The following is a 26,978-nucleotide window of genomic DNA, read 5'->3' as shown; positions in this document are numbered from 1 at the left end:
CCACTGTAGTCATTAGCAGCTCAAACAGTTTTCTCAGCTTCAGTTATAACTAGGTTTAAATTTAACACTATATTTCCCGATTGATCTTTAATCTATATTGATTTTTTATCTATAGCGAATAAAGTTATTACATTAAGATATCTCAGTTCTATTCTATACATAACGCCATTTATAACAACTACGGCAATGTTGTACTGTAGTACGATGATTGAAATACAAGCCAAACGGATGTTATCCAGTTCGGTTGTACTTAGAAAAAAAAAAGTTGTTTCTTGTTCGTTTGTTCATGGCTGTACACGTTCATGCAACAAGTATAACGCTAAAACCATACTTTCATCATTCTCTTTTGCTGTTATTGAACTTATGTAACTAGAAGATGGATAAAGTTAGGCCATTGTGATTTGATCTCTCATAAAATCGGACTATCGTAAGACTAATGATCGTAACTTGAACACTACAGCTACCTGTACACTGTATAAACTTTATTATATCTTTACATACTCTAGACACCCAAAGGATTAAAGCTAGGCTTTTTTCACTTTACAGTATTTACAATGCTATAATGTACTGTACAGTAAATTCTATAGTACTATACTACATAAATATAATTTTACTTATTGCGCCGTTGTGGGATTACGGCGCCTTTGACTGGTCTAGAGTTTCGAAAGAAGGTGTGCGGTGGCCGTAGGCTTTAAAATTGCTTAGCGTCGAAAATCGCTTGGCGTCGGCGGCCAGGAACGGAATCGCTGCCGCTAACCGAGGGCCGCCTGTACAGTATTAATCAGTATGATATTTGAAAAGTAATAAATAATTTTTGTATCTTAAAAAGGTATTTTGTCATGAAAATAACATCAAAATACACTAATTAGTGATGATTTTCGTTGGAAAACCCGCGAATAGGGGAATTCCCCACAAATAATGGGTAGATATGGTCTAGAGAGTAATCTGCGAATCTGAGAGTCCGCAAATCCGGATGCATTGAACCTCCAAAATTGGCTTATATAAATAAATTACCAAATTATATAGTACATGTAGTATACAGTTTACTGTAGGCTAGGCTACTTTATTCGTATGTAACAATACATGTCCATGATAACATAATCATTGTATATGCGAGGCTAACTTGTTAAATGTTATTCAGTTTCTCTTTGTACTGAATTATCATAAGCCAATGTGCATTGAACCCAGAGAATTAGCTAAAATTAATAATTACTATGCCTTATATGTATAAAGTACAGTCATACCTATACGTACGAAAAATCCAGGTTACGAAGGCAAAGACGAAGGTTTTTTTTTGCTTGTGTGTACGAAAATAATTCAGGTCACGAAAGGGTGTACTGTAAAGTCCGAGATTCGCCCGGGCCGCCGAGAACAATTTTAAAACTCGCGCGCCGCCAACTCAGTACACTCGCCACCATCCTCCCGCTCTCCCATTGGTACCTGATGCTGGTTACCACTGTAAGATCCTGCTCTCCTATTGGTCAGCATCTATTCCATCATACATCTACGTAAGGGAGTTCCTCGACTATTTAGTTTCGGCAGCGTTATCGTACACACGTGGAATTAGTTCGTTCATATAGATTTCTTTATCGTGTTGTATGTGAACTTAATTACTTATGTTATTAACCATGGCTCCCAAGAATGTTGCTGAACTTCACAGAAAGAAGAGGATGCTTACTATGTTTTTTGCCATTTTTTAACGGGTTTTGTAAAGTTAAGTGTTCATGTTTTCTGCCGTTTGTCCTCCTCCTCTGTTGCCACTTTCGGACATCACCTCACTCGAAAGGTAAGGTTCCACATTTTACTACATACGTACGTGTAAGTACAGTATTTCTTGTACCCTGTACACTAATGCACTTTATTTACAGGTACAGTAACAGTTAGGTTAGGTATTGAATGGTCCAAATTGTTGTATTTCCTTGTTTATTTGTCAGTTTAGCTTTATTATAAAATTTACTGTGGTGTTTTTGTAGGGCTTGGAACGAATTAGGCAATTTACATGTAAAACATAGTTCTGGATACCAAAAAATCAGGTTACGAAGGCCACTTCGGAACGGATTAATTTCGTAACCTGAGGCACTACTGTATACTGTGTAGAGTAGGCTAGGCTACCCTGCATGTAAAGATGGTACTGATTACCGACAGCTACCTGTAAGCCTTCTTAGGGCTCTGTCCGTTTCCTTTAACCCATAATGCGCTGGTGTAATCCACGCCTGTGGTTATTGAAAAGGTTGCTTACATTACACCCTGAACTCGGGTAATGGAGAAATCACTATGGGCCTATGTGGTCTTTCCTCCATTCCCCTACAAATAACTCAATGGTGTAATATACTTTTAATTAACTGTCTAATTGGTGGGACCCAGAACTCCTGCTTGACACTCGCCACAGTTGCATTTACACCCATATGAGTGTTAGCATCATGATGTTTTTTTAATAATTACCCGAGTAACGTAGCAACTCTTCGGCAATAATATTGGAAATTTAGCTGTTTCAGGTAACTGCATGTTCTAGTCTAACCCTACACCTCATTACCCCGTTGTCCAGATAAAGAGTCAACTGGTTTATGAGAGCTAGTTTTGGTTTTCTTAACCCCCTTCATCAAACTCTTATTCCTCTTGGAAAAACTTTTTTTGCTTGACGACAATAGTCTTGTTCTTTGCCTCTTGGAGTTCTTCCAAGGTCAATGCACCTGTTAATTTTACATCGGTTGAATTCCTACAATTATTCAAGAATCATAAGATCCATGCTGTGGTCCTATAGGCCTTTTTAACCTTGCTGAATCTTTCCCAATTCAGTAAGTGAGTATCACCCATTTAGGTTGTCCCCTGCAGTATTGACCAAAACGTTCTCTTCACTACCCTGTACAAGTGATTCACCTACCTATGACCAAGAGGATTTTTTATTTTTTTTTTTAACCAAGAGGGTCCTCATTTCAGTCTTTTTTTTCCCAAGTTCAGCCAGTCTGGGATTATCACCCATAGGCACAAAGGGGATGGCCGCCTGTGGAATTAGAGAGTTTATTTCTTGTACTCTATTCCTCACAAGTAGACAACTTACAGCTACTTCATTGTCTGACCAAACGGACAGTCCTACAAACTCATCCTTCTCAAAGGATACTTTAGTAAATTTGGCCATTCTTGCTGCCAGCACCAATGCCATCAATTCTAGTTTTAGAACAATCAATTCTTTTAATGGACACCACTCTTGACTTCGCCATAATTAAATGAAAGTTTTCGTTCTTAACTCTCTATGCTACACAACCATAAACTGTTTCATTGTCATCACAGAATGTGTAAGGAGTCCCCCGTTCCTAGGCTGTATTTCTAGGAAAGGAAATATCAAGACATTTCTCCAAATCTTTTGGATAACTTAACCCATTGCCTCTGTAATGGGTCTGGGAGTTGATCATCCATCCAACTGTTGCTTCCACAAATTCTACAAGTATATCCTTTCCCTTATAGTAACAGGTAGAAGTACTACTCTTTATGGATCATAAATTTGTGTAACTGTTCTTAACACTTCCCTCTTAGTTTGACTGGACTTATTTATCTTCGTAGGATGTAATGTCAAGGTATCTCTTTTTGTCCCAATCTAGACCTAAGACCTTATGAGTTGTTCACTCTTTGGCACTGATCCCATACACTCTGGCTATGGTTTGTAACGAATCATTATTGCTCGTCCATTCCTTTAAGTACAAATGTGCTTGTGCAAATATCTTAATTGCTTGAAAGAAAAAATTTGCCAGTTCATCATCGTCATTGTTGGTGAACTGTAGGTTAGGTTATCTTCATATAATCCTCACATTCTTTCTACATCGCCTTCCACCATGGACAAGTTTCTTAGTTGTTGCATTCAACAGAAATGGAGAATATGTTGCTCCAAATAAAACAACTCAAAACCTATACACTAACAATCTTATATGTGTATAGTTTATCCTCTTCTTTTAGTTGCACCATTAAAAAATGCCTTATCTATGTCACTAATAAAGGCAAAAGATTTTGTAAGGAATCATTATGAGTTATCCATTCCTTTAAGTACAAATGTGCTTGTGCAAATATCTTACTTGCTTGAAAGAAAAAATTTCCCAGTTCATCATCATCATTGTTGGTGAACTGTAGGTTAGGTTATCTACATATAATCCTCTCATTCTTTCTACATCACCTTCCACCATGGACAAGTTTTTCTTAGTGGTTGCAGTCAACAGAAACATGTTGCTCCAAATAAAACAACTCAAAACCTATACACTAACAATCTTGTATATGTAGTTTATACTCTTCTTTTAGTTGCACCATTAAAAATGCCTTCTCTATGTCACTAATAAAGGCAAAATATTTTTTTTTAAACTGCAGTACAACTTTGAGTAGGTCAGCTGGTATAGCATGTGGTCCTGTCTGCAAACAATCATTCAAGCTTAACCCATTTTCCCCGTCTTACCAAACAGTCAAATACTATCCTAATAGGGTTTGTTGCACTCTTTTTTTTAACATCTTTATGTGCTAAAAAATGACTGTCTTTATCAGTCTTGAAATATTCCACCCTCTCTATGAACCCCCTATTTCCTGATCCTTCAGGATTTTCTGATAGTGTCCTAGATACTTAGTGTCCTTCCAAAACTTGACACACCGTTGCTTCAGTCTATTCAAAGCCAACCCAAGGTTTGAGGTTAATCTGTTTTTGTTGTCTTTCCAAGGCAATGCCACAACATACTTTTCGTCAACTTTGGAATAAGTTATAGTAGGACATTCCCCGGTTATGGGTGGGGGTTCTGTTCCTGGGGGTGTGCCAATAAGCAAAAACCGCCATTAACTGAAACTTTTTGTGGCGTTAGGCAAGCCTCATAAAAGCGGATTGCTGATAACCGAGTCCTCCGATAACCCGGACTCCCTGTACTCTCAAAGTTCTCAGATTCAGATACCTTCTTTTCCTGTTCTGTTATCTCACTGCAGTTAATACTTATGTGGTCCAAACTCCATAAAGTTTCAAGATCTTCCTGTGGTCCCTTTAAATGAGTAGCCCCTTCATTCATAGCTTCATCACCTGTTTCCATTGCCAGTTTTAAAATAGAAGCATGAGTCCTTGATGGGAGGAGAACTACAGGTGCCGGTTACCACGTAACCAAATATGGTTGGTAGCAATACTAAATTCTCAAATTTCTAAAATCCTGGATGTAGTATATTGTACACATTGTCAACCCCCTATCAACAACTCTATAAGTGATTGTTTCTATTTTCATTTTGCACAACTACCATAAATTCTTCTCAACATCGAATTTCTTCATATATTCTAGTAGCACATCCACCACTATACAATCCATATGAATCAATCTACTCCAGTGGGGTACAACATTGTTAACCATTTCATACTCTGACTGGTTTTGAAGTCAAATAACCTCTGTGTTATGTCCTCAGCTCACTCACTCTTATAATCTAGTCCTTCAAGAGCAATCTCTTCATAAATGATCTCTTGGCTCAGGTATCCAACAAGCCTCTTTTTCCAACAATGCGACCTCTTTTACCCTTCAGGGTTATTGTGGCTGTAGATAAGAGCGACTGCTTAGCCTTCTTATTTCCCTGTCCGATACTTGTCAAAGAGAGCATTCCAACTTGTACCCCACCTTCCTTAGTCTTTGGTTTGTTTCGATTGCATATAACCTTATGATGTTTAACAGTGCAACCATTGTTACAGCTTTCCTTGTCACAATTGGAACTGAAATGTTTATTGAATGCACAGACAAAACACAGGCCCAGAGTTCTAAGCTTTTCTATCTTTCCTCCTCTGGTTGTATGGGTTTTACAATGTGTACATAAATGATTGCTTCACAAAGTGCACATCCTTAGACCTGGTTTACCTTGTCTTTGTATTTTTAGGCCCTACTGATGGTTTTTTGGTTTTACAGACTGCCCTTGTTCTACTGTGAGAGTAGATAGCATAGTTAAGGGTTTAGCATACAGCTCGTTCAATTTCAACTGCTCACTCTCCAGTGATCTTATGCAGCATTTGAATTGTGCTTTTGAATCTTTGTAGCGACTGCATCTGCATTAGGAGTCTCAGTCTGGAAGAGTTTTTCTAATTAAACACAACTTGATTTTGTCTTTCCTGCCATAGGTTTCTTTTAACAAGTTTACTGCTTAAAAATATTTGTCTCCTAATCTAAAACCAGATATCAGTTCCAAAGCCTCGCCTTCTAATAAGCTGTGCAAATAAGAAAACTTTTGTATACTTTCAAAGTCAGTATGTTGATGCACTGATGCTTCAAACAGTTCCCAAAATGAGTTCAATTCCGATACATCACCATCGAAATGTTTGAGGTCTAATTTAGACAGCTTTACAATAGCTTTGACAGGCAATATCGGTGCACTAGGTTAATTTCTTACAGATAGAAGACTCGTAATGGAGGAATTTAGTCTATGAATTTCATTGCATACCTTTAGACTATATGTACTCTGCTCATATAACAAGTTCCAGGTGCTTATTGCTTAGTCTTCTCCATTACTATGGTAACAGTAAAAGTTCAAACTTAACTTTAAAATATTCTAGTGTTTGATCCATGATGGACACCAAGTTTTACCCGTGTTCAAACACTAGAATATTTTAAAGTTAAATTTCATTATCTGTTGACTATTGTTGTCTATTGCCTTTCAGAGTGGTTGCAAATGCACCATCTTGAGATTACAGCATCATGCTGATGCGTAAGGTGAATAAAAGATAGTGAAATCTGTCTTTATATTGAAGTGACAAACTTTAGTAAGGCAGTGGTATGTCTGTAAAGCTTGACATTTCTTTTAAAAAATGTATTGTAGCCCCTGGAATTTACCGCTGGTCAAGATTTAGTCTAGAAGTTAGGCAGATACCACAGTGTAGTGGTCTCTGCTAATTAGTATTTTTATATTGTGCCATGACAGTCAAATTACTACTATGTCTAATAGTTTGTTACTCTGATGAATTTTAAATATATTTACAGAAGAAAAATGGCCAAAGTAATGAATCCCCAAACAAAAGTCGCTCAGATTCAAGGTCTCGTTCTAGTTCGTATCACCGCTCAAGGTCGAAGTCTAGATCTAGATCTTATTCAAGAGGAAGACAAAATTCTCGGTCATACTCTAGATCCAACTCAGAATCATCTAGGTCATCACGCTCAAGATCCAGGTACAGTATCTGAAAGCATTGTGTATCCTTTAACTTACTTGTAAATTGTACTTCGAGAATGTATCATTCATAGCTGTTATCTTCCTCAGGTTATGTCGGAGAACAATTTCTTAACCCTCTTACGCCGATTGGACGTATTAAACGTCGAGTCAAAATGTCTCCCGTATGCCGATTGGACGTATTATACGTCGACTCAAAAAAGTTTTTTTTAAAATTCGCGGAAAAATACTTAAAGGCCTACGAGCCGAAAACTTTTGAATCACGCGCCTTGGGGGATGCTGGGAGTTCATGGATCAAGGCGTTTTGTTTACAATCGTTACGCAGGCACGCAAGCGCGAATTTCTTTCTTATCGCACTAAAAAGTATCAGTGACACATCTAAAAAATTATTTCGTCACTTTGACATAATTTTTGCACCGTTTTAAATTATCCGTTACATGAAGTATTATATATGAAAATGTGCGCAATTTCATGTAGAATACAACAAAAAATTATTGAAGGGTGTAGCTTTTCTCTTTTTTGAAATAATTTGCATATAAATCACGATAAATAGAAAAAAAACTACGTTCGGTCAACTTTGACTGTACCGAAATAGTCGAAAAACACAATTGTAAGCTAAAAATCTTACAATATAGTAATATACAGTCATTTATCTTCATTTTGAAACAAATTTGAAGTGTCTAGCACAATATTTAGATTTATGGTGAATTTAAAAAAAAACTTTCTTTCCCTCCGCGCGCCGATTCGCGGCCGCAAATCTCCGAAATCCATACGTCGCATTCTCCTAATATTTGCTCCTTTTCATATTAGGCATTTTATAGAGTTTCATATATGAAAATGTGCGCAAATTCATGAAAAATACAAAAAAATATTTGAAGGTTGTAGCTTTTCTCATTTTTCCAATATTTGCATATAAAAATATATATATATATATATATATATATATATATATATATATATATATATATATATATATATATATATATATATAATATATATATATAAAAATTTCGACATTCTGTCAACTTTAACTCGTCCGAAATGGTCGAAAATTGCAATTCTAAGCTAAAACTCTTACAGTATCGTAATATTCAATCATTTTTCTTCATTTTGAAACAAATTGGAAGTCTCTAGAACAATATTTAGATTTATAGTGAATTTAAAAAAAAACATTTTTTTACGTCCGCGCGTTACAAATTCATGCATCATTTTGTGATAATATTTTTTCTGTGTTGCTTTGATCGTTTTAGAATGTGTTATATATCAAAATGATCGCAATTTAGTGTACAATATAACGATAAAAGAAAGTAACTTGTTAGCTTTCACCGTTTTTCGCACAGCTCGATTTGAATACAATTATGTATGAATTTTTTTTTTTTTCGATACCATATATCGCATTATTTATATATGATAATGATATTTTTTTTCATTTCTGATGGTTGCATACTAAACTTCAGGCAATGACATAAAAAGGAACTAAAAATTAACTCTTAATCTTGAAAACTAAGCGCGCTGTGATTTTTTGAAAAAATTATTTTTTCCGCTTCTGCGCTCGCTCCAAACCCGCTTCGGCATACGGGAGACATTTTGGTTTTTAGGGCTTCGGCGTAAGAGGGTTAATATGCTTAAGATTCACTAAACCATAATAAATAATTAATTTGATTTTGCTTTCACTTGTTAGTTTTACTAAAGTACACAAATTTGAACATTCACAAACACACACAAAGGAATACAGGGTTTAGATATTTCCTCTGTACTGAATAAATCACAGGCTGTATGGGATAATGAATGTCATATTAACCAATTATATGTCTGAATAATCCATGTCTCACGGTCTTTGGGTCTAGAGAATATAGTTCAACATTAACAATCATCTTTTGTTGTGGAACCTCCTCAACTTGTTAAATTTTCATTTCTCATTTGAATACAAATCCTTCATGTCAGCCATGTCTCTTTGGCCATATCATTTGCATTTGGAAGTATTTATTGTACTATCCTTCTCTATAAGTGTAGATTTTGTCTAGATTCCTTAAAAAAACACACACAAGTGCAGATTTTGTCTAGATTTCTTGAAAATGCACACACCCACTCAATTTATAGAAACTTTTATCATAAGTAGAATTCTTTTTGTTACCATCAGCTTGTAGATATTGAAGTATAGTAGTTCATTTTGTGTCTAGGAAAGTGGAAGGCCCTCTCCTGAAGCTTTTATAATACTGTAATTTTCTTTTGTTTTTCCAGATCCTCTAGGTCTTCCTCAAGATCAAGGTCACAACGAAGAAGAAGCAGGTCTTGGTCTCGTTCCCGTAACTCGAGGAGACGGAGATCTAGGTCAAGGTAAAAGGGTAACTTAGGTAAAAGGTTAATATCAATTTTGAAATATTTGTTGTAACGGGGTATGCGTTTTATGAAGTCTGTGTTGGAGGTATGGATAATTTTTTTATAAGAAATTTCAGTTATGTTTTCTATTTTATTTTATCAGAAAGATAACTTTCTGTACTATGTATGCAACAGATTATCATCAAATTTATTGTTATGCATGTACATTGTTGAGGTATGGTACTCAGTTGATTGTAGAGTGTGCAATTTCATTGACCCCTAGTATTTTTCATGTAATAATTATATTTGTCTTTGAATGACAGGGATGCTAGATGTTGTAGTTTTGATATATTAAAGTTCTCTTGGTGTTAGTATAGCTAATTGGAGAATAAACATGGATAGTAGTATTTATTTTAAGTTATTGTGGGCAATTTTTTATACTTATAAATATTTAAGTACAAGTTTACCAAGTAATTACATAGCTATAGGTTTTCTAACAACAGCAGCCTAAAATTAAAAAATTATGGTAGCGCTTCTTTTGTTTTGTATAGGTGACAAGCCCCGCCCACTTTCAGGGAAGAAAAGGGGCAATATAGCAGAGAGCTTTCAATTTGTTTTCTGCTGGCTCCCCAGATTCCTCGTTGGACGAGTGGTTAACGTGCTCACCTACAGATTCCGTAGTCGCGAGTTCGATTTCCTGCTCTGCCGACATGGAATGAGAGATATTTATTTCTGGTGATTAGAAATTCATTTCTCTATATAGTGTGGTTCAGATCCCACAATAAGCTGTAGGTCCCATTGCTAGGTAACCAATTAGTTCCTAGCCACATAAAAATATATAATCCTTTGGACCAGCCCTAGAGAGCTGTTAATCAGCACAGTGGTCCAGTTAAACTAAGATATACTTAACTCTGCTGGCTCCCATCTAACATCAAGTGTTATCTGCAGCCTTCTTCAATATTTTTTTGGTGCACTTCTGGAGTTTGGTGTAGTATTTGAATATTGTTGTGGCCTTTAAGCATTAGTTGTATTGTTAGCTTTTAGTTAACATTATTTCTAGCTTTTTTGGATCATAATGTCTGACTAGTTCTTCAAGCATTTGCTATTTAAGCAGTGAATGTAGGACTAGGTTAAGTAAGTCATCATAATGTGTTAAATGTAGGGGGCTCTACTCCTTTTCCTAGGTTAGTGCTTCACCAGTTCCTGCTATTTTGCCTAGTCCCTCCTACTTTTTTGCCACATACTCCTGTGCATGGTTCCCATGCTTCCAAACCTGACCCCATTTCTAGCCTCAAATCTAGATTCAACCAGAAACTGAATTTAGTAGTTAGTGCTATGGTGGAATTAGGGGTATCTTGGACAAAGTGTCAACTAGTGTGCATAGCGATAGTATTGTGCAAGTTGAGGAGGTGGGTACTCATCCCACTGATGCTCCTAGATGATGGTCCCTGTCCCGGTCCCCTGAACTTGAGAGAAGACATACTGGAGGTTCAAGGGAGGCCAGTGGGATTTGCTCATGGGTAGTCGCCTCATCAGTTAAGCCTGTCGCCCAATCAGGCTTCGACAGACAGCTGTTGAAAAGGCGTCTTAGTGAGTGCTCATCAGTTCTTGTCGGATTTGGAAAGTTCCAGCCTGGACTGCTCCCCTCTTCCAGTCTGAAGTATAGGGAGGCCATTCATAGCCTGCAACCCTCATGCAGTTTTGCTGCTCCACCATCTGCCCCTGCTTCAGCTCTACCACCTCTGTCTGCTTGGGACAGCCTGGAGGCATTTTCTCCTTATGTTGGGTTCCCATATTTGGTTCTAAAGCACCTGAAAGATCCGCTCAGGCACCCATTGTCTTCTTCAAAGTACCTCTTTGCCTCCGAGCGCCTGTTGCCACCAGAGTACTTTGTGCCTGCCTTCAACGCAGACACCAGCTCCTGAGTGTGTGTGGCTAGCTCCAGAGCACCCAGCACCAGCTCTCGTGTTCAGCTCCACCTTTTCCTTCTCAAGTACGCACTTTGGTTCAGGAAGATCTATTGTTAGAACCGGTTAAGCATCAGTTGTCAGTGATTATGGGCCTTTTACAGAAAGCTCCCTCAGCTCCCAAGACCTCCGAGGATACTTCTTTGTCACACATCTCTATGTGCGGAGGACTTTAGAGGAACCTGCACCTCCTTCGGCATATGCTGCCTTTCTTAAATATTTTCTGGCCAACTTCCCTGACTTCACACCTGTTGCTTCAGTCTCATCTGCTTCGAGCTTCATTATGAGGAACCAGCTAGACAACAGTACCCGGCTCCTTAAGTTGATGCTTTCCTCCTCCTCAGAGAAGGCCCTCAAAGAGGTGGATGTTTCTCTCTCTGCAAAGAGAGAGCAGGGTAAAGCCACCTTTGCTTGGCCTTCTAGGATGATTCAAAGGAGATACCTCTGCTACTCTACTGGAGAAGCTCCCTCTTTGAGAGTTGCTGCATCCTCCCAGGGGGACTATCCGGGCTTATTGATTCGTCTCCTCATTCAGGTTTTGCAGTGGTGGAAAATATGCTTTCATCTCCGGAGTTCTTTAAAGGGTTCAAGGTTTATAGCTTTCTGGATTGGACCATTAGGGTCCTCACCAAGAAGATTGACTGCCTTGACCTTACAGAGGACAGTGCTTTGGACTGGCTAGCTGTTTTGTTGTGTCCTGACAAAACTATCAGGGATGGCTTCCTAGAGCTCACTTCCCTTTATTAAAGACAAGGGAGTTGTGGTGTTCCTTCACCACAAAAGGGGTCATGCAAACCCAGAAGTCTTCTCTTCTCTTCTTTTCTTTTCCTTGGATCAGCTACATCTCTTCCCTCAAGCCACCATCAAAGAGATCTCATCGGACCTCCAGAAAAAGTCAACACAGGATCTGCTGGCCTAGTCCACTAACCCACTAAAAGAATCCTCTTCCTTTGTAGCTAAGTCTTTCTCTCCACTCCAACAGCAGCTTTATTTGGAGGCAAGCCAAAGGTCCAAAAAAGACCTTGAACTAACATATACACTTCACGCCAAAGTCTGTCAAGAAATCTACCTTCAAGCCTGCCACCGAGGAATGACGATACAGTCCTTCGTGCTCCAGTAGGGGCCAGACTTCTCCATTTTTGGGAGAAGTGGAGTTAAAAAGGTGTGGAACAATGGATCATCAAGGACCTAAAGGGGGTTACTCCACTTCCATTTAGAGAGAAGCCTCCATTAGTCAAGTCTCCCATTGTCATGATTGCTTACTCGGAAGACTCCAAAAAGTTTTTGGCCCTTTCACAGGAAGTCAACTCCCTCTTTCTCAAGAGGGCTGTAGAAGTTGAGAAATACGACTCAAGGGTTCTACAACTGTCTCTTCATAGTCCCCAAGTTGTCAGGGGCTGGAGGTCAGTTCTTGATGTCAGTGTCCTGAATCACTTTGTTCAGGAGACTAAGTTCCATATGGAGATGAACCAGTCTGTCATTGGGTGATTATCCTAGACATGCTGGACACTTACAGTTGACACCCCGTATTTGCAGGGGATGTATTCTAGACCCCTGCCCGTGAATAGCTAGAATCCACCAATACAGACAGTCCCCGGGTTACGATGGGGGGTTCTGTTCTTGAGACGCGTTGTAAGCCGGAACATCGTCAAAAATCCTAAGAAAACCTACTTTTAATGCTTTAGGTGCATTCAAAACAATGTAAATTGCATTCTTATTGCATTTTTCATTAAAAACACCTTCAAATATTGATTATTTTGCATTTTTGGTGTCATATTTCTTCTGCCAGATCAGCGTTGTAGGCGCCGTAACCCTGGAACATGCGTCGTAACCCTGGAAATAATTTCTTATGAATATGATTGAAAAGCGCCTGAACCTCAGAACGTCTTAAGCCGAACCTGTCGTAACCCGGGGACGGCCTGCACTTGAAACCCCAATAAAAATTCCAAGAACTGCCTGTTTTGATAGTTCAAACTCAAGAAAACCCACCAAAAGTACTTATACCTGGTTTTTTAATAGATTTATCACAAAAAGTGCATTTAATCGTGAAATTTATATTTCTCATAGAAAAATACGTACCACGGATATGTGAATTTCTTATGAATGATGAGTAGGTATGGTCCGTAGAAAAATACGTGAATACTTGAGTCAGCGAATCTCGAGAACACAAATATGGTGTTGTCCACTGTACTTCCATGTCCCCATTCATCCAGACTCCAGGAAGTACCTTCGGTTCGTCTTCCAGGGCAGAGTTCTTCAGTTTCAGGGCTTGTGCTTCACCCTCTCTACAGCCCCTCAAGTCTTTATATGAGTTCTCTCTCCTCTTGGCAAATGGCTCTGTCTCTTAGGCATAAACATCTTTTATTTGAATGACTGGCTTCTCCATTCCCTGTCGAAGGAGAAGTGCATGGAGAACTTAAAGAACTTAGAAAACTCTTCTAATGCAAGAGTCTGGCATTCTTATCAACAGGCAGAAATCCCAACTGACTCCGACAAAAGAGATTCTTTTATTTGGGGATGACCCTGAACTCACAGTTTTCAGGTCTTACCATCTGTCTCAAGATTCAACTTGTGCCTTTGCACTTTCTGCAGGTTCCTCTCCCATCCTGTTCAGCCAATCAGTGGATGAGTCTTTTGGGGACTCTTGCCTCCTAACTCCTTTGTCCTAACTCCTTTGTCTTTCCCATCACATTGGAGATCAAAGCGGACCTGCAATGGTGGCTGTGTGAAGGAAGACTTCTGGAAAGGAAGTCTCGCCTTCCTTTGAGTCCTGACCTAGACTTGTTTTCAGATGCTTCAGACCTAGGTTGGGGAGCTCAGCTGGGGGATTGAGAAGTTTTTAAGGCATGGTCCATGGATCAAAGAAACCTCCATATCAGTGTCAAGGAACTGAAGGCTATTCACCTGTGTTTCCCATCCTTCTTGACTCTCACCTTCAGCAAGACAGTGGTAGTTCATGCAGACACCACTGCCCTGTCATACATCAGCAAGCAAGGAGACACACACCCCTTCTCCCTCTGTGAGGCTGCAAAACATTTCCTTCTCTGAGTGGAACAGAACCAGGTTACAATCATCACTCAGTTTATTCAGGGGAGACTGAATGTCTTAGTGGACAAACTGAGCTTTTGCAAGCAGGTCCTTCCCACAGTGGAACTTAAACCCCCTAGTCTGCAATGATCTATGGAAGTTATGGAGCAGACCAACCATAGACCTGTTGCCCACATCGAAGAATCACCATCTTTCTCTCTTCTGTTCTCCAGCCCGGACCCTCTGGCATGGGCAACAGATGCCATGGTTCTGGACTGGATAGACCTAGATGGCTACACCTTACTGCCATTCAGCATGATCAGGGAAGTGATCAATGCGTTCTCATCCCATCGCAATGTTTCAATGACCCTAGTTGCTCTGATTTGGCCCACAAGGAAATAGTTCCCAGGCTTGCTTCGGTTATTAGTGGATTTACCAAGGGTTCTTCCATAAAAACAGTCTCTTCTCAGACAAAACTACTACTTCAGGTTCCGCTCTGGCCCTGACAGGCTTCAGACTGTTCGGAGTCTCATCAGAGCAAAGGGGTATTCAAGACCAGCTGCAGAGGCTATTGCTAGATGTAGGCATCAGTCTTCTAGCAATGTCTATCAATCCAGGTGGACAGTCTTCCCAAGATGGTGCAGTCTTCATAACATCTCGTCTTCTGAAACATCTGTAAGTCAGATTGCAGACTTTCTGCACTACCGGAGGTCCTCCAGGAAGTTGAAGTCCTCTACCATCCAGGGGTATAGGGCAATGCTGAGTTCTGTCTTCAAACACAGAGGTATGGATCTGTCTTCTAATCAGGATCTCAACAACCACATCAAATCTTTTGTTACACCCAAGCAAAGGAAGTCTTATTATGTCTCTTGGAATCTTGATGTGGTTTTAAAGTGGCTTTTGAGCCTCTCCACTCTGTCTCACTAAGGGATCTCACAAGGAAGACACTCTACCTTGTGTTGGCCACTGGCAAACATATCAGCAAACTGCAGGCTATTGATGGGAGAGTTTGTTTGTCGCAGTCTGTTCATACTTTCTCTGGTTCCTTGCCAAGAATGAGGAGCTTTCCAAGCCTTGGCCCTGTCCATTCACCATTAAAAGCTAGTGAAAATCCTTGGACTGGAGGAAGAAGAAAGGCCTCTTTGGCCTTTGAGAGCTCTTGGATATTTCCTGCAAAGGACTGAAAAGATCAGGGGCCTTCTAGTAATCTCTGGTGCTCAGTTAGGAACCATTCCCATCTTTCTAAGGCTAAGGCCCCACCGAATCCGTCGCAGCGTGTTGCGTGTGTCCAACGCGGCTAAGCGTATTGTGTGTTTCGATCCACTGTCATAATTCAAATATGAGTGGCCCCACACGGTGCATGAGCGTGATTGGCGTCAGGTGCGTTACCGGACTGGACGTGCAAGGAACAGAACGATTTATTTTTAGCTGCAGTTGGACGTGCGTCTCCGAGCTGGGGTCCACATGAAGGAAGAATTTTTGGTAGACCTACAGCAACCTGCATTTGAACCACCTGCCCAACTTTGAGTTATAATCAAATGTGATGATTTTTGGTTATGATAAAGGATTCAAGTAGTTTTTTTGTTATATTCTAATGGATACATTTATGTAAATACCTTTGGTTCAGAAGTTACTGTATCAAAGTGTTCAGTTCACACACAATCTACGTATCTTAATTTTTGTATTAAATAAAATAAAGTGTAACTTTACAAATTTCGAAATCAGTAATCCTTCCCTCAGAGTTACTACAAGTTTCTTACGTTGGTATTGATCTTCTGTAATTGGTATCAAATTTTGATATTCGAGATATAATGCCCTCGTGAATTAAGTCAAAGGTTTTCGGCGGCATCCGACAATATTAAAAAAACTTGTCTGGATGCTGCTGTAACTTATGAAAGAGTGTTGCATATTCTCCACTCTTTCCTTGTTCTCAATTTATGTCAGGAGTCCCTTCATGACGGGAAGTGCTGCTGAAGTTTGAATTGTCTGTCTTGTAACCGTCATTCGTCTGTCTGGTTGGGCCACACACACAGAAGACAGACACGCTTATAGACACGGACGAGGTTGTTTTGGCAGTGTTGGACGCGCACAACAGATTTGGTGGGGCCTTAGCCTAAGACTGCCTGATTCAATGGGACATCTTGCTTCCTTTAAGGTGAAAGCTCATGAGGTTCAGGCTATTGCTACCTCTCTTGCTTTTAGGCATGATATGTCCCTCTCGTCCATTTTACAATCTACTTAGTGGAAGTGCAAGTCGTTCTTCACATCACATTGGTGGAAAGAACTGGAAACTGTTTGGAAACTGTAGTACCTTAGGACCTTTATCTGTGGCTGTCATGGTGTTGGGAGAGGATGCATAGGGAGCTCTCTTTCTCTCCTGTCTCCTTGCCTTGATGTAGTGTCGAGTCCAGGGTGAAACGGGGGGGGGGGGGGGTTACATTGTACAGGCGGCCTGCGGTTAACGGTGCAATCACTTAGCGGCTAATCGGTTTTACGCTATTTTTACGGCACAATTTTTGGTTAACAGTGCCGCTAGCGCCGTTATGTCTAACGAGTACATACATTTGTAGAAATACCGTTCAGACCATAAAGGTTATGAAAATTATATTAAAAAATTTTATTGAGAGTTATTACATAGGTATTAGGGTAAAATATATGCCTCTGCTGTTCTATGCCAAAAATATTGAGTTAATTAAATGGAAATTTAGCTATGGATGTATCCATTTATAAATATTCATGCTTTTATGTTTAAAATGTGTATAAAAATGTATTACGTATAGGGTATTTTTTTTTCGGCACAGAAATATGATACAAAGGCAGCTTTTGAAACTGCCCTTCACGTTATCAAATAGGATGTTTTATCATGTTCGCTCTTGTGAGCTACCGCCTGCCACTCTTCCGAAAATATAAGTTAAAAAAAGTGCAAATTTAGCGATTGATGTCTCAATTTTTTAAATGTTCATGCTTTTATGTTTAAAATGTGTATGAAAATATATTACGTATAGGGTATTTTTATCTTTGTACATAAATATGATACAAATTAAGGCAGCTTTTGTAACTGCCCTCCACGTTATCAGAGGATGTTTTTTCACGTTCGTTCTTATCCGTCGCTGTTCCGAAAAAATTATTTACAAAGACTTCACGTGGTTATATTTTATTAATTTGGAAGCTAATTATAATTCACTTTGTTAATGAAACTTCAGCTTTTTGTTATAAGTTTTCATGCATTTATGTTTAAAATGTGTATGAAAAATGTATTACAGGGTATTTTTTTATATTTTTTTACATAAATATGATACAGTGGCAGTACGCATGTCCATTTGAAGTCTTCGTAACAGCCCTTCACATGATGAAGACAATAGGTTGTTCAGTCGCGCCTGAATAATAAAATTTTAATTTATATCATTGAATTGCATTTTATAATATAATATTTACAATTGTTGCATAAATTGATTTTAAAAGACAAAACTCATGTATACATTTGATTATGCAACGCTGCAATCTGTTAGTTTATCCATGGGATAGAAGTACAAAATGTAACTGTGCAACTCTGTTGATTTTTTTGCTTTGTTACTCGAGCAAAAAATTCAGGTACGAGCTCGAGATGCCACTGCTATGTAGATGGCATAGTGACAAAAATTAAGATAAGCACAGATGAAAAAGTAAATATGCATCTTTTCCATAAATCTTTTAAAAAGTTATACATTACTTCACTGTATCCATTAATATTGTAAGTATTCTCATATTATTGTATTATAAAATACTACGGTAAATCTAAGCCAGTATTCCGTGGAGCGGCCAACATTTTGGTTTGGAATTCAGCTGATGGCGAATATGAGTTTGTTTCGCCATATTTAACTCAATTCTGAGCGAATTTTCTTGCTTCTAGTTAGCATAAACGAATATCTAGATACAGGCAGCCCTCAGTTAACAGCGGTATCAATTAATGGCTATCCGGTTTTACAGCACTTTTCTAGTGACGCTGTTAACTGGATTTTTGGTGCTGATCTCTGGTTAGCAGCGCCAGTGTCCAGTTAACACCGCCAATTTCTAGTTAACAGCAGCGCCAATCTCTGGTTAACGGCGCCGATCTTCGGTTAGCAGCTCTGTTAAGCAGGTTTTTAGTGCTGTTATCACTGATTTTCGGTTAGCAGCATCGGCTGGGAACTGAACCCCCCTCCCCCCGCTGTTAACCAAGAGCTGCCTGTACAAAATATAAGAAGCGCTACTGTGATTTTTTCATTTTAGACTGCCATGGTTAAATAACCTATAGTTATGTAATTACCTGGTAAGTATAGAATATGAATCTTGAAAATAACATTTTAAAACCAAATTTGTCAGTTGTCAGTTTCATTCAAGGTTGATGCATGTGTGTCCCAGATAATTTATAGATTGCAGGAAGTTATAGCTCCTATTAATATATATATTTTTTTGGCTTATTACAGATTGTCAACAATAGTATGCTTGTTACAGTATGATGCTTGTTGCAACAACTTTTTTGTGTTCATTACACTGAAACAAGATCTTTTAACTAGATATTTGATAAACTCTGAACAGTATATCAGCTTATATTAATTAAGTTTAATATTTACAAGGAATTTTCCCATACTTAATGAAGGACAAACTGCAATAATGACCTAATTTAAACAGAAACCAGTGTTGTTACTTACTGATTATGGAGGCCAAGTCTGCAGTCCCACATCTGATTTGATACCAAGAAATATAGATCCTTGCACTTGAAGAATATAATTGTTCACCAGTGTGCTTTGATTTTTATCAATCCATTATTTGGCTGAAGTTTGGAGAACCTTCCCTATCCATCGTGTATTGTAGTTACATTCAGAGCATTAGAAATTAAGTGTAGTGATTCATCAACTATGAATTATTTTGACATTTTTACAATTAGAGATAGTCTACCAAATGCTTCCTCAAATTTGTTAAGTATAGAGGCACCTTGCCATACATTGTTAATTTGTTCCAGAATTCATAACTTCAGTAAAAAACTATTTATTCAAGTAAACCACTAAAAACTGACCTACTCACCCTGTGAACCCTTATAAGCCACCCCATAACATCATTACATAATATTTTATTTTTTTGAGAGGTCAACATTTTTACTCTCTAAATACTTTATACTGTTTAATTAATATGAACTTGAAGAAAAAACAAACAAATTTTACATTTACCTGATTGAACCAAACAAAAACTTTCAGTTTTCTTCTGAAGATAGAAAAAGAAACCCATAAAATTTCTGAGTATAACTTGTTTACTTGTAAGTATTTACATAGTAGTAATTTATTCAACATTCTAGTACTTTCAGGCCCTATCTGTTGCCCTTTCTCAAGACGTGTAAGTTGTCAGACTGGGTTAAGGCCCAATAGTCTTCTGGAACTTCTTCTTGAGCTGTCATTTATGTTATGGCTGTAATGGTTTCCATTCTCTTGAGAGTTGTTAACCCTTAAACACCGACTGGACGTATTTTACGTCAACATTTTTTCTCTCTCGGGTGCCGACTGGACGTATTTTACGTCGACATACAAAAGTTTTTTTAAAAATTCGCGGAAAAATACTTTTAGGCCTACCAGCCAAAAACTCTTGAATCACGCGCCTTGGGGGATGCTGGGAGTTCACGGATCAAGGTGTTGTTTTGTTTACAATCGTTACGCAGGCGCGCAAGCGCGAATTTCTTTCTTGCCGCACTAAAAAAGTATCTGTGACACATCTCGGAAATTATTTCGTCACTTTGACATAATTTTTGTACCATTTTAAATTAGCCGTTACATGGAGTATTATATGTGAAAATGTGCACATTTTTATGAAGAATACAACAAAAAAATACTCATGATTGTAGCTTTTATCAATTTTGAGATATTTTCATATAAATAACGATAAGTGCCAAAATTTCAACCTTCGGTCAACTTTGACTCTATCGAAATGGTCGAAAAACGCAATTGTAAGCTAAAACTCTAATATTTTAGTAATATTCAATCATTTAACTTAATTTTGCAACTAATTGGAAGTCTCTAGCTCAATATTTCGATTTATGGTGAATTTATGAAAAAACTTTTTCCTTACGTCCGCGCGGTAACTCTTCCGAAAAAATCATACATGCGATTATGGTAATGTTTGGACCATTTTAAATTAGCCGTTACATAAAGTTTTATATATGAAAATGTGTGCAATTTCATGCACAATACAACTAAAAACAACCCATGGTTGTAGCTTTTATCAATTTTGAAATATTTTCATATTAAAAATGTGACCAATTTTCAACCTTCGGTCAACTTTGACTCTACCGAAATGGTCGAAAAACGCAATTGTAAGCTAAACCGCTTATATTCTAGTAATATTCAGCATTTACCTTCAGTTTGCAACAAATTGGAAGTCTCTAGCACAATATTTCGATTTATGGTGAATTTATGAAAAAAATAACATTTTCTTTACGTCCGCGCGGTAACTTTTCCGAAAAAATCATACGTGCGATTGTGGTAATGTTTGCACCATTTTAAATTAGCCGTTACATAAAGTTTTATATATGAAAATGTGTGCAATTTCATGTAGAATACAACAAAAAATAATTGAAGGTTGTAGCTTTTCTCATTTTTGAAATATTTGCATATAAATCACGATAAATAGAAAAAAAAACCACGTTCGGTCAACTTTGACTCTACCGAAATGGTCGAAAAACGCAATTGTAAGCTAAAAATCTTAGAGTCTAGTAATATTCAGTCATTTATCTTCATCTTGAAACAAATTCGAAGTCTCTAGCACAATATTTAGATTTATGGTGAAATTTAAAAAAAATCTTTCCTTCCCTCCGCGCGCGGATTCTCCGCCACAAATCTCCGAAATGCGTACGTTCCATTCTCGGAATATTTGCTCCATTTCATATTAGGCATTTCTTAGAGTTTTATATATGAAAATGTGCGCAATTTTATGTAGAATAAAACGAAAAATATTTGAAGGTTGTAGCTTTTCTTATTTCCGAAATAATTGCATATAAAAAAAAATATATATAAAAAATTTGACATTCGGTCAACTTTACCTAGTCAGATATGGTCGAAAACTGCATTTGTAAGCTAATATTCTTACAGTATAGTAATATTCAATCATTTTTCTTCTTTTTGAAAGAAATTGGAAGTCCCTAGGACAATATTTAGATTTATGGTGAATTTTTGAAAAAATATTTGTTTACGTCCGTGCGTTACGAATTCATGCATTATTTTGTGAATTAATAATTTTCTTTCCTGTGTTGCTTTTATTGTTTTACAATGTGTTATATACCAAAATGATTGCAATTTAGTGTACATTACAACGAAAAAGAAGTAACTTGTTACCTTTAACCGTTTTGCGCACAGCGCGATTTGAATACAATTATATATGAAATTTTGTTTTTGCGCTATCATATATCGCATTATTTATATATGATAATGATAATTTTTTTCATTTCTGATGGTTGCATACTAAACTCCAGCCAATGACAAAAAAAGGAGCCAAAAATGAACTCTTAATCTTGAAAACTAAGCGCGCTGTGATTTTTGAAAAAAATATTTTTTCCGCTTCTGCGCTCACTCTGAAACACTTCCGGCACACGGGAGACATTTTTTTTTTTACCGCTTCGGCGTTTAAGGGTTAATCCCCTCTTTTCGTTCAGAATATCAGAATGACAAGAGGGGATTAATAACTCTCAAGCGAATGGAAACCAGGATAGCCATTGCATAAATGACAACTCAACAAGAAATTCCAGAAGTCTGCTGGGACTTAACCCAGTCTGACAACTTACACATCTCTTGAGAAAGGGCCACAGATAGGGCCTGAAAGTACTCAAGTGTTGAGTAAAATACTATGTGAATACTTAAAAGTAAACAAGTATACTCAGTAATTTTGTGGGTTTGTTTTTACCTGATTGGTGACTTCTTTGTGCATTTCATGCACAATTGTCAGTTTTGTTGTCTAACTCAAGCCAGAGGCAACCTTTTCACCATTTCCACTTGAGAAAGACTCAAGACCCTGAAGTACAGGTTACACATGCCCAAACCTGATGTAGCTGTGTGCAAAATTTTATTCTTCCTTGCTTCTTGTGTTTTGTAGTATTATTTCATTATAAGTTCTGAAGAGAATCTTGTAAGCTGTCAAGTACAGTCCCCCTCGACTTGGGACCACCTTAAAGTGGTGAGGGGCTCTTGGAATCCAGGAATTTGTTCCTGGGTTCAAACCCAAGAGTCTCTTATATTATTAAATATTTATTTGGATTAATTTTTGTGAAATTTTCCACTTTTGCTAAAATTTATTGGACCTGATAAATCTAAAAAGATATAGCTGGGATTGGGTTTATAACCGAAGCTAAATAGTAGGGGCTGTTTTAGGACCAAGAACTACCCGGTAATGTTCGGACCTGAGAATTATTAGGTGGAACTATTCTGTGGGGCTGGACTTAGCCCTCTCTTAAACATTGCAATAATGTCTACCTTCTTGAGTGTCATGATCTTCCTCTGGCGCTTAGACTCTTTGCCAGAAGCCTTAGAAGAAGCAGGACATTTAGGAGGCATCTTAGGGCACGATTTTAAAAAAAGCATATTTTCATGACTACTGTAAATACATTTTTTTTATTAAAAAGATATATATTAATTGTCAAATATTACAGTACTGTAATGTATTAATGTACTCAGCAAAACTTAGATTTTTTTTAAGTGTTTTACCCAAGCTAGCAGTCTGCAAACAAGAAAAATGCTAGCTTGGATGCTGTATACCCAGTATACCCAGACAATGAAACCCGACACACTATTTGCTGTTGTCTGTAAAGCAGCCAATCCAGGAGCGCCATTCATTTTCCTTGGTATTTATTGGCTGTACATTTGGCGCTGATTGGCTGGACCCTCTAGACCATCTCATGAAGATGGAATTATGGGAGCCTGCATCTAGGCAAATTCACTGTATAGTAAGTAATAGATAACATCATTTGATCGGGTGTCATCACATACCTTTGTATTTCGTATAAATCTTTTTGTATCTCAGTCACTCATGACCTAAGGGATCCCATTCACGCTCAGACCTGGTCTTAAGACTTGCAGAAAAGTGGGCAGAGCATTGGACGTCAGTACGTGAATGTGGTTGTTTTTAGTCGGTACAGACTGTTACACAGATAAATCATAGCGACTTGTTTGAAATGAGGCATAAATAGCCCATTCATTGTGAGACACGATTGTATTATGGTTGAAATATATATCCGTGTGTGAATGAATGGAGGTTACTTTGATGCAGATGTGTATTTATCATTTCGGTAATACTCAGTGTCTTTAACTCTGGCAGAAGTTTGAGTTGATAAGTCATTTTGGACTGACTGGATTGCTTTATGTAAATCACATGCTTATGGAATATGAAATCCAAATGTTTCAGACAGAAATTGGGAAAATATTCCTTAGGATATTTTAATAAACAAGCTAAAGGCTAGATATCCAGATGCTATACGGGACATTGCCACCAAGAGAATAAGCATTAGAATTGCTTTCCGGGATGATGTTCCGAATCCATGTAAAAATGTCGCAGAAAAAAAGTCACAGGTTAAAAAGTCACATCTTTCATACTGAACCCCAAGGGAAAATTTTAACTTGGTATGTATCCACCTTTGCGAAGGCATGTTTAGTACAAGCCCTTTGGGGATTACTGTAAAAACATAAACAAAAGACTAAATATCATAAAGATAATGACCCTCAAGAAGTATTGTGATTTTCCCTGTGACCTTATTACCGGTCACCATAAATTAATGTGACTTTTACTATGGTTTTTTTTTTTTTTAAGCCAAAATTGTGATTTTTTTTTCTGCGACATTTTTTTTTCTGTAACTTTATTACTGGTCACTGATATTCCCAAGCCTCCAAGGAGATATCGCCACACTGAACTTTAGGTCCTCATAAGATCTCCCCATTGCTAAATACCGTAGTGTTGCAGTCAGTCTATCAGCAGATATAGATTGCCTCATACAAATGTCTGATTTCTAGATATAAGGACCATCTAATGCCAGCAGTTCACTAAATTTATCCTCACCCATCCTCAAATAATTACACCAATCACTTGATGACATTTGAGTTCATTTATGAGGGATGCATGAGAAAACATTTCTTTTAAGCAACCAGTCTTTTGTCCAACAGCTGTTTCTATTCTTTGCACGGTTCTTCAATTTGACACAAATTATAGCAAAAATTGCCATAGCTTCCAGTTTGCTGTTGGAGAGTACCTTGATCATCATTCTACCATGTCCAAGAAGCAAATGAGCAATTTACACAGACCGGGTCGTAACATCAATGGCCGTGTCATTTCTAAACGAAAGAAGTTGGTCATGAAGCACAAGGAGAAGGTTAAACTTTTTGATATGCTAAAAGAAGGCAAAAGTTACTTTGCAGTAGCATGCCATATTAGCCTAATGACAGTACCGTAAGGTACATCAAGAAGAAAGAGGCAGAGATATGAAAGGCTCTAAACATGAGCTGCTTCGGTAGTGCGAAAACAGTTTCAAAAGTGCGCGAAAAGACAGTAAGGTGGAATCTGCTCTGGTATTTTGGATAAAGGACTGCTGTAAGAAGGTGACCCTTGACTCCAACATAATTCAAGAAAAAGCATGACAATTGTACCACAGAAGGTGATGACAAGGGAATTAGAATTCTTAGGCTTTGACGAACTTGCGTTAGAAGAAGAGGAGGAGGAAGAGCCACAAGCAGGACCATCGTCAGCTCCTCAAGGTTGTCAGGTCAGCAAGGGTGATTCCACTGGTTTCAGGGGCAGTTCCTGCTGAAGAATGTCATTGTGCTTGGGAAAGTAGCATCTGCTGTTAGGGAAGCGGCCATCCCAGACATACCTCATGATGGACGAAGCCAAAGCCTCCAGATTCAAGGCACAGATGGACAGATGTGTGGGAATGCTGCTGGATTCATGCTGAAACCAGGCCACATTTACAAGGCTGCAAACCCCAGGGTCCTCAAGACTACAAACAAGGGGTTGAAGTCTGTGTTTTGGATGCACAACCTCAAGGCCTAGATCACCAAAGTCCTTACATCTAACTGGTTCATTTAAAGCTTCATCCCTCAAGTTAGGCAATACCTGAACAACTTGTGCATGAAGTTCAAGGTGGTGTTGATTATGGGTAATGCTGGTTGCCACCCTCTTGAACTTTATTACGCGGGAGTCCAGCTTGAGTTCCTCCCTGCCAAAACCACCTCTCTCCTCCAGCCTATGGACAAGGGCGTGATCTTTGCCTTCAAGGATTTCTATAACCGGAATTCCTTTGAGCATCTTGCGAATTGGACACTGACAAGGAATTTGCACTGAAAGAGTATTGATGTAAATTCAAGATTGCCACGTGTCTGTCCATCATCAATCAATCGCTCGACGTAAAGGAGACCTGAATGCATGCTGGAAGTTGTTGTCAGAGTCTTTGCATGATTGTAAGGGCTTCTCTCTTGAAGAAATTCAACATTCGGCCATTGATAAGGTTGTCCAGTTGGCAAGGACTCTTGGTGGAAAAGGCTTCGATGCCATCACCAAGGATGAAGTCGGCACCCTCATCGGTGCCCACCCTGACATCTTGATGGACCAGGGTTTGGAAGAGCTGATGAAGTCTGCCAGGAGGAAGAAGACATGCCAGGTTCAGGGGAGGGGGAAGAGGAGGAGGATGAGGGCTTGTCTTTGGAATGTCTGTCCCAGCTTAAGAGGATAATTAAGGATGCACAGGATGCAGCTTCGGCGTGGGATCCTTAAATGGAACGCTCTTTAAAGTTTTCAAATGCCCTTAATGTGGCATTGGTGCCATATAATCAAGTCCTCATCAGCAGTGCCTCCCCAATCACTTGTAGAAGTGCCTCCCAAAATCACCGATGAAGCACCTGAAGAAGGGGAAGAGCCACCCTCAGAGATGTAACTCCTCTGCTTTTCTGAGCAGTCATATCTTCATCGTGATTGATCAGACTTACAGCTAATTTATCCTCACCATCTTTAAATAGCATTCATCACTAGTGAGTACCCATATGATTTACATACTCTTAGTAGTATTAATTTTTTTTAATGTGCATATGTCTCTCTCTCTCTCTCTCTCTCATCCGCTCCTCTCCATCCATCTTCCTCTCTCTCTCTCTCTCTCTCATCTCTCTCTCTCGTCTCTCTCTCCTCTCCTTCTCTCTCTCTCTCTCTTCTCATCTCTTCTCTGTCTCTCTCTCTCTCACTCTCTTCTCTCTTCTCTCTCTTCTCTCTCCTGAATTATCTACTTAACAATGTTTCCCCTGTAAAAGAAAATGGGGTGGCTTGAAAAGTTACTGTATGAAAGACTGGCTGAATTCGTAGTGGGACTGGATTATTTTCACATTTAGTTGTAAACCATACGCACATATATCTTTTAAGGGTAAAATTTTTAAGATGACTTTGAAATTACATTAATAATATTGCAAAGATTAACACAGTGTGTAATAGGATAATAGTTTCAGGATATTTAATACAGGATGATAGTTTAAGGTGTACATTGGTGTTTGAAAT

At 38.3% G+C, this 26,978-nt stretch overlaps 1 protein-coding gene across 8 annotated transcripts in view; it reads left to right on the top strand.

Annotated features, from left to right (window-relative positions):
- The window catches only part of LOC135197822 (zinc finger Ran-binding domain-containing protein 2-like), a 210,659-nt gene that overhangs the window by 140,597 nt on the left and 43,084 nt on the right, over nucleotides 1–26,978 (top strand). For 6 of the 8 annotated variants that reach the window (XR_010310667.1, XM_064224964.1, XM_064224962.1 and 3 more), the window contains 2 exons: nucleotides 6,963–7,147; nucleotides 9,388–9,483. Coding sequence is in view for 6 of the 8 variants with exons in the window: in XM_064224964.1 (XP_064081034.1) it covers nucleotides 6,963–7,147; nucleotides 9,388–9,483 (281 nt within the window). In the remaining 2 variants the exon portion in view is untranslated. Of the gene's footprint in view, nucleotides 1–6,962; nucleotides 7,148–9,387; nucleotides 9,508–26,978 lie in introns of all 8 variants that reach the window. The other 2 variants (XR_010310668.1, XM_064224965.1) reach the window with 1 other exon arrangement.

Source organism: Macrobrachium nipponense, chromosome 21, assembly GCF_015104395.2.
Source record: "Macrobrachium nipponense isolate FS-2020 chromosome 21, ASM1510439v2, whole genome shotgun sequence".
In the NCBI taxonomy this organism is placed as follows: domain Eukaryota; kingdom Metazoa; phylum Arthropoda; class Malacostraca; order Decapoda; family Palaemonidae; genus Macrobrachium; species Macrobrachium nipponense.
This window is presented reverse-complemented; position numbering and strand designations above follow the sequence as displayed.